At 34.2% G+C, this 13,133-nt stretch overlaps 1 protein-coding gene across 2 annotated transcripts; it reads right to left on the reverse strand.

The window, feature by feature from the left end:
* Positions 1–3,704: 3,704 nt before the first annotated feature.
* Positions 3,705–6,572, reverse strand: LOC123919010 (diphthamide biosynthesis protein 3-like). 2 transcript variants are annotated; one of them, XM_045971232.1, is made up of 2 exons: positions 6,139–6,572; positions 3,705–3,955 (listed from the first exon to the last, which is right to left on the reverse strand). In XM_045971232.1, exon 1 carries the CDS (start codon positions 6,395–6,397, stop codon positions 6,146–6,148), a length of 252 nt encoding a protein of 83 aa, XP_045827188.1. In that variant the 5' UTR covers positions 6,398–6,572; the 3' UTR covers positions 3,705–3,955; positions 6,139–6,145. The 2 variants fall into 2 exon arrangements, with proteins under 2 accessions (XP_045827188.1, XP_045827187.1); XM_045971231.1 differs by having other exon boundaries at positions 3,705–4,036.
* Positions 6,573–13,133: the final 6,561 nt, after the last annotated feature.

Consider the following 13,133-nt stretch of genomic DNA (forward strand, 5'->3'; position numbering starts at 1 on the left):
GAATTAAATATGAAGTTGAATTTTAGTGACAACTCAACTTAAATATATTTGTAAAATTTTATAAAATTATAAAATTGTTTTTAAATTTTATTTATTGTTCGTCTCTACAAAAAAAAAAAATCAGTTGGAAGAAGAGAAGAGAACCACCTCGTGTATCCTACAAGATTCCCCGACTGAGATTTATCATTGCTAACAGCGATGAAAACTTCGTATCAATGTCTTTTCCAGTTCTGTGGAGGAAGTGGATTCGAGAGTGTGTCTGTACGGCGTCGGCATCCGTGTTAGTTAACGGTAGTCCGACTGATGAATTCCCTCTTCAGCGTGGGCTTAGGCAAGGAGACCCGTTATCCCCTTTCCTCTTTTTACTGGCTGCTGAGGGACTGAATGTGCTTATGGAGGCGTTGATAGCGCATAATTTGTTTACGGGTTACAGTGTTGGTGTGCAAGGATCGATGACGGTGTCACACCTTCAGTTTGCAGATGACACTCTTTTGCTGGGGGTTAAAAGTTGGGCTAATGTTCGGGCTCTGCGAGCTGTCCTTGTGCTTTTTGAGACTTTGTCAGGCTTGAAAGTGAACTTTACTAAAAGCATGTTGGTTGGGGTTAATATTCCTGATTCCTGGTTAGGCGAAGCTGCGTCTGCTTTGTGTTGTAAAGTGGGAAAGATTCCTTTCCTTTATCTGGGTCTTCAGATTGGGGGTGATCCGAGACGTTTGAGTTTTTGGGAACCGATGTTGAATCGTATAAAGAATAGATTATCTGGGTGGAAGAGTCGTTTCTTGTCTTTTGGTGGTCGTCTGGTTTTGCTAAAGTATGTCTTAACCTCTCTACCTGTCTACACTCTTTCCTTCTTCAAAGCTCCCTCAGGTACTATCTCCTCTATTGAATCTCTTTTTATTAAATTTTTTTGGGGGGGTTGTGAGGATTCTAGGAAAATTTCTTGGGTTAATTGGAACTCTATTTGCTTAAGTAAGGAGAGTGGAGGTTTGGGGGTCAGGCGTTTGAGGGAGTTTAGCCAGGCTCTTTTAGGTAAGTGGTGTTGGAGGATGCTAGTGGACAGAGAGGGGTTGTGGTTTAGAGTGTTAGCAGCTCGTTATGGGATTGAGGGAGGTAGACTTCGAGATGGTGGTAGGAGAGGGTCCTTGTGGTGGAGGGAGATAGCGCGTATTAGGGATGGAGGGAGTGAGCCAGGGGGGAGGTGGTTTCAGGAGCAGGTTGTGAAGAGGGTGAGGGACGGGTCAGATACTTTTTTCTGGACCGATCCCTGGGTGGATGAGATTCCTTTGTGTCAGCGGTTTGGGCGCCTGTTTGAGTTGGCTGAAACCAAATCGCGTATGGTAGCAGAGATGTTTGCTTTAGGGTGGGGTGAGGGAGGCGAGGCGTGGGTGTGGCGGCGGCAGCTGAGGGCATGGGAGGAGGAGATGTTGGGGGAGTGTCAGTCTTTACTTCTTAACATCTTTTTGCAGGCTCATTCATTTGATAGGTGGCAGTGGCGCCCTGATCCTGACACGGGTTATTCTGTTAGAGGAGCATATCAGCTTCTTACTTCTCATGTTTCAGTTACTATGGATGAGGCGGATAAGCTCATTTGGCACCCTCAGGTTCCTTTGAAGGTTTCCATCTTCGTATGGCGTTTATTGCGTGATAGGTTGCCTACGAAAGTAAACCTGGTTACTCGAGGTGTTTTATCTTCTACAGCTCACTCATGCATTTTTGGATGTGGAGAGGCCGAGACAGCCTATCACTTATTTATCTCATGCAGTATTGTTGGTTCTCTTTGGGATTTAGTGCGTTCGTGGATTGGTATTCCTATGGTGGGTTTCACTACTCTGCGTGACCATTTTGTTCAGTTTGCATCTTCAGCAGGTGACTCTCGCGCGCGTCGATCATTTTTACAGCTCATATGGCTTGCTTGCGTTTGGGTTGTATGGACGGAGCGAAACCATCGGTTGTTCACAGGATCAGCAGATACACCCCATATTTTGTTGGACAAGATCAAGTTTTTCTCTTTTAGGTGGTTGAAGACAACGAGTGTTACGTTATCTTATAACTACCATAGCTGGTGGTCTAGTCCTATGATTTGTTTGGGCTTTGTATGATTGTTTATGTTTTTGTTTCTACGACTCTTTGTAAAATTCTGTAGCATATCTTGGCACGTCTTGTGCTGGGAAGGCTGTTGTGGTAATATATCTCATTTTAGCTTTTTCAAAAAAAAATATCACGGTAACTAAAAAAACATGTTTGGATTGAATTATTTAAATTTATCTATTTGCATAAGTTATGTGAAAATGTATGACAACACTTTATAAAAATAGTAGTTTATAACATTTCTTATAAGTTTTTTTCAACTTATTTGAATAAGTTTTTCAAGATAGCTTGAAAAGAGTGTATAACATCTACAAAAACAAATAATTAAATTTCTTATGTATCAAATAAGTTTAACTATAGCATGGATACATTGAATCAAATAAATATAGTTAAATTTATACATAAGTGCTTATCATGAAGAGCACTTATACTATATACTGCAAATAAGTTGTTTATCGAAACAATTTGTTAAGTTTATTCATTCTTTTTCTTAATAAGAAAATTTCAAAATGATAACTAACACGATTGAAAGAGCATCTTTTACAAATCATAAGAGAACTACAAAATTTTAAAAAGATGAATTCTATCAAACCAAAGCTCGCCATTGACCGATAATTGCAAGGCATTTGTTAAATCATTTCATGTTTAACTATAGCATGAATTTCTTAAATAAGAAGAAATTTATGAATAAATTCTATAGTCAGTCGTAGGGACATTGATTTGGAGGAATCTGAATTCGAACTCATAATTTCTTATTTCATCACATTTAAGATATGTGAAACAAACCACTAAACTAATTCGCAAAAGAAAGAATTAGAAAATAGGTCAATTCTAACATGGAATTTCTTATTTCATCACATTTAAGATATGTGAAACAAACCACTAAACTAATTCGCAAAAGAAAGAATTAGAAAATCGGTCAATTCTAACATGGAACACTTGATGAAGTCTTCCATGGTGCACAAGTTACCAATATTATTGTAACGAATACGAATTTTATAAAATCGACCGTTGAATTGAAAATTTATATCATATAAATTATCTATAATTTTTTAAAAAAAAATCAAAAATAATTTGATATGTTATTGAGACGCATCAAAATTAATGGTTTATGAGATTTTATTGAATACCGTTAATCTTGATTGGTCTTAATAACATATCGAATGATTTTCGATTTTTTTAAAAAAAATTATGGATGATCTAAACGATATAAACTTTCAATCCAACTGTCGATTTTATAAAATTCGTATTCGTTATAATATTATTTACAACTTGTGCACCAGCCAAAGCCTAGAAAATATTCTTCAATTTAAGAAAATAAAGTTGCTTTAAGAAATTACTGTTCAACTTTTAGAAGTCAAAATATTTTTTTTACTCGACTACCAAAACTTATGGACACATGTACAAGAACACAAAAATAGTAATCTTACATTGAAAAAATATTTAAATTTTTAAAAGATAAATGCATGACTTTTTAAAACGAATATTTTTAAATCTTAATGTGTGCCCTTAAAACAAATATTTCATTTAGTAACTTAGCATTTACCAAAACTTAGGGTAAGAATAACACAGTAGCTTCTATAAATAAATTTGTAAAGGAGAGCTATTATAAAGTCTGACTATCACAACGATTAGTTTCACAATTTAAAATGATACCATATCAAAGCATGATTGAGTTAAATGGCAAAAACATTGGCTCTCTAAACCTGAAGTGTAAAATTAATTATCTAACTAACAATGGATAATTTCCTTAAAAAAAAAAACTAACAATGGATAATGGTATTCTTGTTGTACTGTACTATATTAAATCTCCCATATTACTCGCTTCTCCTTTGTTCCTCTAGAATATCAAGAATTCAATTCCTATCTGCAAAACAAGATGTTCACTGGTACCATATATCAAATCAAAGTCTTGGCAAAATTTATTGCTCTCTCCATTTCAGGACATCTGCAAGACAATGTAATCATTCTTTAAGTGAAAAGAAAGTAAAATATTCACAATTATGCATAATGTGTAAACAATTAAACTCGCACAAGCAATAATAACTAATCTGATTGCAGCTGCATTATTACTTAACTCCTCAAAATCTAAATGATAAAACACAAATCGCAGTCAACAGAAATAGAGACTAAGCAGCAAACCCAAAAGGAAGAGGGAGAGCTAGAGATTTGTTTGTAGTAGTTTATATGTTAGTTCTATGCTCAATAGTATACACAGTTATATAATTTATATACACGAGTATGAGAAGGAGCTGTTGACAAGAAATTGCAAAATAGAAAATATAAGCATAAAAAACTTACCAAATAAAGTTAGTAAATTGTTACACACAAAGTGGTCAAAACCAACATTGTGATCTATAGACATTGTGCCTACTGCCTAGTTCAGGAATCTGTCTACACCTCTAGGAAAATTTTCTTCTGGCCTCTTCAGATTCAAAATTTCCTCTTTAACCTCCTTAGAATTTTGGGGTCCCATATATGCCCAATAGAGAACGGAAAGTCGGGAACCAAGAGAGCATTTCATCAATTGGCCCTCACAATAGTGATAATGTTCTTCTTACATGTGGTACTCCTTGATTGTATAAACTTAGGTCCTCCTAAATTTGACTTGTGTGCTAAAATGTGGATTGATTTTTAGTAGTCGGCCCTCTACAGTTTAATCCTCAAATCTTGGCCAAAATGAAGGGCAGTCATTGGTTGGAGGAGGATAGTCCTCAAATTAAAGGGTTACATAGCAGCTGAGTGCTAAGGAAAAGAAAGCTCATCATCTCATTAGATTAGACTTGGGCCATACAGAGGATTGACCTAAGTAGGGAGGTTACAAATTGGATTACCTCTCAGGTTTCTCATACCTATGTTACCCCCAATAAAAAAATAATAATTTCATGTTATAATATGAAGAAGTCATACAGAATTGATTATTCAGCAGCTGGGAGAATCTTGAAAAGAAATCAAAATAAGTATCTATGCATTAGGATGAAAATAGGAGAGAACAGTGAAATTTAGGGTAAAATAATTCATTATCTTCTCTTTTCACAACTAGGCTTCTTTATCTTTACCACTAACCAATAGAGCATAATATAGAATGATACTGGTGTCAATATATTTTAGTTAGAACATGCTCTATCAATGCAAATCATTGTTACACTAACACTTAATAAATGCTCACTATTTTATCACTTCATATCATAAATTTCAAGATGTAACTAAGTTGCAAAAGTAGACAGACGTATTGTTAATGATGCTATAAACAAAGTTGTATTCCTAAATCAAGCATTCATAGAACTTATATTTTCAACTTGACAAAATTGTTATTGAATATATATGGTGCTTGTTGACATCTTAGCAGTATATTGTGTAATAAGGAAAAACTAAAAAATGACAAGTTTAACACAAACTTCAAAACTTCCCCGTGAGATTAGTTTCTCAAAATCTACAAATGAAATGAAAAGAACCAAAATTTCATCCGTCCAGGTTTGCACAAAAGAAAATGAAACGAGAACAAAATCACACACTTGCAGGACCATAAAGCCATCCTAAAAAGTTGAATACTTGAATAGTTTAGAGACACTAACTCTATCTGCTACAAGTAGTAAGTCACGCACACACGCACACACTGGACGAACTTGTTCATGCACCCACAATTCCACATAACTTTCAAAGTTCAAAGGTGCAACTTTCATTTACACTAAACTCAAAGATAGCTGATCATAGTATCAAACTACCAATTCCCATGAACTAACTAACAATTAATGTTTTTTATTCTCTCCTTAACTAATGAATTGGCCACGGGTTTATGCTAACTCTTACATAGGGAGAAAATTCAGTTGGAGGGGAGAATCAGCTTGTGTGCCCACACAAGCTCTCTTACCGAGATTAGTCACAAAATTCATACCAATGCATAAAAAAAATAACATTGAAAATCACTTATATCAGTTGCATCAGAAAAAAAAAATCACTTGTATCAAAACCAAATTAAAGAATCTAAATCGATGAACACTACAATTAAGTGGCAATCAGTGAAAATATTGATAAGAAATTGTGAAAGACCTGAAATTCAAGCAACGGTAACAGATTGTTGCTTAGACGGCTGAATACCCTTGTGTTGATCAGAATCACCAAGAAAATCTTCCATGTTATAGATAACAGTGATATAGAGAGAACAACTAGGGCAACGAGCAATCTCCTCACCAAGCTTGAGATCTTCTTTCGTGATCTGGAACAAGTCTCCACATGGACATGGATACGTGTATGACTGCAACTCCTCATTCCACTCCATGTCTTCAATCTCCACGTCGTCGTACGACATTATTTCACGAACAACAGATAACGCGTCGACGGTGGGAGTTGATTCCGGCGAGGAGAGGAAAGGGTGGCGCTACTTGCTGGATTGTTCTAGCCGTCTAGGGTTCACTTGATTTGGGAATTTCGGAAAGATGATATGAATGAAACCTGTTTCTTTTTCGGTTTTTTTTTTCTTCTTTTTAATTAGTTTAAAGACACGTTCTAATAGTGCGTCTTATTATATGGATTACAAGATTAAAAAAATGAGTTTAATTGATATGCAAAAATAGTTTTACATCATCGTTCAATAAATAACAATTATTTTTTAAGTTGGGTGGTATGGCGGAAAACATGGTTGATATTGGTTGATAGTGTAAAATTATTTTACACCGTCAGTGCATATCAATTAAATCTTAAAAAAATAGTGATTTTATTTTATGGAAAATAATAATTTTCAATTAAAAAAATAATGATTTTGATATTGAAAATTTAGAGATTAGTTTTTGTAGATCAATTTCTAATATCATTTCAAAAAAAAAAAAAACTTCTAAAAGAATATATAATAAAAAAAAATTCTAATATAATGGTAAATTCTAATATGGACCACTTATCAAGTGGTCCATGGTGGACCAGCCACGAATAATATTATAACGAATACGAATTGTAATTCTGACACACTAGTAACACGATGTTGAACACGATGCTCCAACACTGTATGTTTGATCTGATGATCCAACACTGTGTTCAACACTGCACTAGACGAACAGTAAGGAAATGTAAAATGCACGAAACAGAATAACACAGTTATTTGTTAACTCAGTTCAGCATAACAGCCTACTCAGGCGGATACCAATCCAGGAGTGAATCCACTATGATAGTATTAGTTCAAAGCCCTAAATAAACGCCCCGTTTATTGACTTCTCACCTAATCACCGCTCGTGCTATATTCTACCTAAGTCACACCTAGGTATGAGAACCTCCGCTCAACTCCTCTTAATCACAGCCACTGTGATTGTACACGTTGCAGTTTACAAATGAAGACACACTTCTTAAAACAACCACTAATTCCGTACTTCAAAGCTTAGGAATGGTTCATACACACTATCTCCTTGCTTAGAAGCTCCGGAGATATTACAACACAGTAACACACAGTCCTTAATCTTGCATCAAGGTAATACAAGAAGAGGAACACAATTAACAATACTAAAACCCTAAACACACGCTTTGTAAAACTCAATTTCGGCTTCAGTGATTTGCACAAGGGTTCAGTCTTCCTTTATATAGCCTGAGCTAGCACGAGCTAGGTCTTGAATTGGGCTTCAAAAACGCAGCAGGTCCAGAAGTTACTTCAAGGAATATTCTTGAATCAAATGTTTTGTTTCCATAAATAGTTGATGCATTCTGAAACAAAACTAGGTCATGGTCGCCTTCTAGAACATTAGGAAAGGCGTGCTGCTTGGTGCACAAGTAAAAAGGCGAGATTTCCATAAATAGAACTCCACGCGAGATTAAAAACATCAGGCCCAGCCCACTGGATGTGGTATCCAATGTTGAAGCATTCTATCCAACATCTTGCTTGTACCTGATGTTGAAACATCCAGTTCAACATCTAACTTGAATATTTGTTTTAGCAAAATGAGGCCAACATAAAACACCAACATGAATTTTACAAAATTCACCGTTGGATTGAAAGTTTAGATTATATAAATCATCCATAGAAAAATTGAAAATCATTTGATATGTTATTGAGACATATCAAGATTAACGGTTTATTAAATAACGTAAATCTTGATGTGTCTCAAAAACACATCAAATGATTTTCAAAAAAATTTAAGAAATTTATGGATGATCTATACGATATAAACTTTCAATCCAATAGTAATTTTTGTAAAATTTATATTCGATATATCACTTGTCCACGGTAGATCACTTGCGAAGGTGGTCCACCGTAGCATTAGCCATAATATAATATATAATAAACTTCTAATATCATTTCAATAGCATGTTCCTTTGGGGAATCTGATGCATTATTAAGTTCTTGCAGAGAATTCGAAACCTCCAGGATTTTCAAGACAAGTCTTGTTTACAGCTGCTTTACCTATGCATTATCACAGATAGTTAAAAGAACATGGGGAAATATTTCAAACAAGGACTTGATTTACAACATCAATCAATATCTACAAGACATGGATTTTCTGGAAATTGAAGAAGATCAGCCACCAAAAGTTAACTAAGGGTGCAACACGCGCTTCTTCATTGTAGCAATAAAGAAGCTGGAAGTCTATTTTTTGGTGACCTGGTATTTCTCTGAAAGAGGTGAAAGAATATGTAATATGATTAACATATCATGACAACAATTAATTTGTGTTTCAAGTATTGATTATCCCTATAAACAATATTATACAATCATAAATCATTTGTTAAGAGAAGAGATTATTCATAGGAAAAGAGAAGAGGAGGCTAGGGTTTTTACATTAGGATAAAATTAAGTTGCAATACAATAAGTTACCTTATGAATATATAGTAAAACATAATGGACAGAACTACCCTTAGCCCAAATACATCCAAAAAGCTCAATTACACAATAAAAGTCCATTACATATTCTCTAACATCTCCCCTCAAACTCATAATGCATTAACATGTAGCATTGAGAGTTTGTCAAAACAAGAAACAAATACGAAATTTTAAGAAATCAAACCAAAATTAATCAAATCAACTAATACCACAACCATCAGAGAGCAGACATAAGATAAACCATCAAAAAGAGCATAACTAAATCAAATTGATTCAATATCCAATCCAAAGCATCTGAAACTGAACCAATTGAACAACTCCAAGCTAAGCCAAACCAAAACAAACATAATCCAAACTATCATAAAGAAGAACCAAACTGCCAAATAGAAGAATCATTCAATGGAGAGAAGAGCAACCAAAATAGAAGAACAAACAAGAGGAGGAAGCAAACCGAAGAGAAATCATCAGAGAGAAACTTCCAAACATAAGAGAAATCATCAGGGAGAAGAATCAAATCAGCATAGAGAAGATCAACCAAATCAAACATAAGATGTCAACATAGAGAGGAGCAATCAAACAAAAGAAATCAATAGGGAGAAGCAATCAAACATAAGAAAATCAACACAGAGAAAGAAAATCAGCAAAGAGAAGCAATCAGACAGAATTAAGAAAAAAAAATCATCGGGGAGAAGCAAACAGAAGAAATCAGCATGGAGAAACAATCAGACAATAGAAATTAACAGGGAAGAAGTAATCAAACAGAAGAATTGACAGAGAGAGAGTCAATCAACAGAACCAAATAGACCAATCTAAATGGAACCAAACATAATCAAATCAAACAAATTCAAACACAACCAAACTACAAAATCAAACCAACAACAAATAAAGGATGAACTAAAGAAGAAACAATCAAAGAGATGAACCAACATACCAACAAGAAATCCAAAATGCAATAAACAGAACTCTTTGACACAACTAAAACATAAAGCCCCCCATCTACGGCATGTCCCAATCAAACTCTTGAATTTCGGTCACTGAGGAATTAGATAGAGTCAAACCTTTTATAGAGGAGGCAGACATAACATGTGGCTGAGTGGAAAGAAACTTTTGGAATTGCTCGATAAGGTCAGATGCTTGTGAAGTAGTCTGATCAGGAGAATGAGTAGCAACATTGGATGATGGAGCCTTAAAATTTGTTCTACTTGCCCTCAACAATTTTGGACATTGTGCCTTCCAATGACCTTTCTCCTTGCAAAATGCACACTCATCAATACCAATCTCAGCCCTCCCTCGAGGTTTACCTTTGTGAAAAGGAGCAGCAAAAACAGATGGATGATTTGAGAGAATTCCTTTTCCTGGATGCAGATTTGAATGAGACTTAAGTTTAGTTTCTTCTGCCAACAACTCACTGACTACAGAATCAACTTTTGGAAGAGGAGTGCGATGCAAAATACTTCCACGAAGTCCCTCAAAATCATCACGAAGAGCCATCAGAAGTTGAACCAAACGTTGTTCTTCTCTTTGATCTATGTATGCTTTGACAACTTTCAATTCAGACGATTCCATAAGAGCCAATTGATTCCACAAATTAGTCATGGCCGAATAGAATTCATGTATGCTCATATTGTTCTGCTTAAGGTCCCTAATATCACTCTCCAACTTATACCGTTTTGCAAAATTAGACTGTTCATACAAACGTTTCAAATGCTCCCAAACCTCATGAGCAGTATCATATTTTGCCAATTGTATACCTATTGACTGAGAAACAGAGTTATTAATCCAAGTAATGATTTTTTAATTACTAGAATCCCAAGTTTCCAACTCTATTGCATATTTTGCTTCATCCTTTTTATCGTCCGGCTTAACCAAAGTTCCATCAACATAACCCCCATCTTTTTTCCTTTCAAAAAAATTCTCATTACATAACTCCAATAAGGATAATTATCTCCATTAAGTTGAACACTAATAGATTGAAGAGAATCATCTTTATCACTAGCCATTGAATGAAACTATGGAAAATCTAATACTTGAACCAAAGCAAAGCAAGCAAACATGATACACAAAACTTTTATGTCAATTGATGATTAAAAAACTAATACCCACACTCTCATATAGCCATATTCATACCAAGAATTCACAAATGTTTGATATTCATAACAAACTTCATTCACAAAATTCCAAATGTTAACTAACCACTAGAATTAGCCAAGTAACAAGAGAATTCAAAACAAAGCAAATACATACCAATGAAAGACACCCAAAATTGGAGAAACACGCATCATATTTTCAAAGCACCGAACACCACCTCTTCAGGATCCCAATAGTGACAATCAATCAAACTTCAAATGTCATAATAAATCAACCAAACTCTTTGATACCATGTTAAGAGAAGAGATTATTCATAGAGAAAGAGAAGAGGAGGCTAAGTTTTTTACATTAGGATAAAATTAAGTTGCAATACAATAAGTTACCTTATGAATATATAGTAAAACATAATGGACAAAACTACCCTGAGCCCAAATAAATCCAAAAAGCCCGATTACATAATAAAAGTCCATTACATATTCTCTATCATCGTTGATGTGTTTTAAGTATTGATCATAAATATGTGTTTCAAGTATTGATCATCCCTTAATTTGTGTTTTTGTATTGATATATAAACAGGATCATACAATCATAAAACATAATTTGACCAAAAAAAAAAAAAAAAAAAATACACCAACATAACTAATGGTTCTTTTGGAACGTAACCCACAACACAACTAATTTAATGAGCCAAACATATTTATGTCTTCATTCTCTTCACTGTACAACAAACGAGGTGTTTGTTCGAAACCCAGTAAAATTAACACACACACACACACACACACATATATATATATATATATATAAAATTAATAATCAGTAAATTATTCGGGACTATATAAGGGATATGATAGTTTGAATTTCAAAATGAGGGTCTGTTCCCATATAGATCGATAAATAAACTGATGATATATATACACCGAGTATCGTATAAAGTATTCTAATTGAATGAGATATGTGAAAAAGTACAAAAACATACAGTATTCGGTGTATCTATATCTATATCTATACTATATATAAAGAGGATAAATGAGTTTTGGTGTGAACTTTTCATAATACCAACAATACCCTTGATTTTTTTTAGTAGCAACAAAAAACTTTTATTAACAAACTCACCATAACATAAGTCACATATTTTTTTAGCAAAAAAAATCTTTTATTAACAAACTCACTATAACAAACAAACATATCTTTTTTAATTGGACATAAATTAGACACATGCAGGCGCGGAACACGCATGCCTGACCCACTAATATTAATAAAAGACATGTGAAAAAGTACAAAAACATATTAATAATATACTAATTAAATGAGATTTTTGTATGAGTGACGACCAATGTACCCGGGAAAAAGTATAAAACATTCATAATAGAAGTTAGAAGAACTTTTAATTTTAATAGAAGTTAATATTACTACAAAAGAAAAAAAAAAGCCTAATTAAAAGAACTTAATTAAAGATGACAATATTCAAACCATAGTATATTTCAATGAGACAGAAAAAACTTTCAAAATGTAACAAAAACATGAATGAATTTTTATGAGCAACACGAGAAGGCTACGTCTATATATTTATTTAAGTATCTTGAGGGCTTTCCGTCGGCTATGACCTCCACGACCAGAAAAATGAGCCTCATCAAAAAACAATTCATTGCACATCTCTTCTGTGCAAAATAATGACGCAGTTGGTGATGGCAACAAGTTTGTACCCCCATTTTTAAGAATATCACAACTGGTTTGGCTCCGGTAACAATCCAGGTAAAAATTAACGACTTTCACAACTTCTAAATATGTTAAAGGTTTGTCTGAAGTCTTAATTGCCATCTTGAGGGCTTCCAAAAACAGCGAGCGAGATCCTCCCCATCGAGAAACGTAATCAGCAAGGGCAAGAATATCGATTGAGAACGTCGATGTAATCACAACAACTGACTCTGCCGACTCTGACAGAGTCTGTACGCCTCGACCCACCCTAGTGTGATAACCGAGATACCTTTTGGAGGCATGTATGACTCCAGATCCATAGTGATCCCAGAGAATGAACAAATAATTTAAGTCAAAAAAAAAAAATCTTAAGAAAGTTTCTCATCCATTTAAGTCTAGCAAATAATTTTAAAAAATAAAATAAAATAAAATAAAATAAAATAAAAAACTTTGAAATTTAAGA

This window comes from Trifolium pratense, linkage group LG3 (assembly GCF_020283565.1).
Source record: "Trifolium pratense cultivar HEN17-A07 linkage group LG3, ARS_RC_1.1, whole genome shotgun sequence".
Classification (NCBI taxonomy): domain Eukaryota; kingdom Viridiplantae; phylum Streptophyta; class Magnoliopsida; order Fabales; family Fabaceae; genus Trifolium; species Trifolium pratense.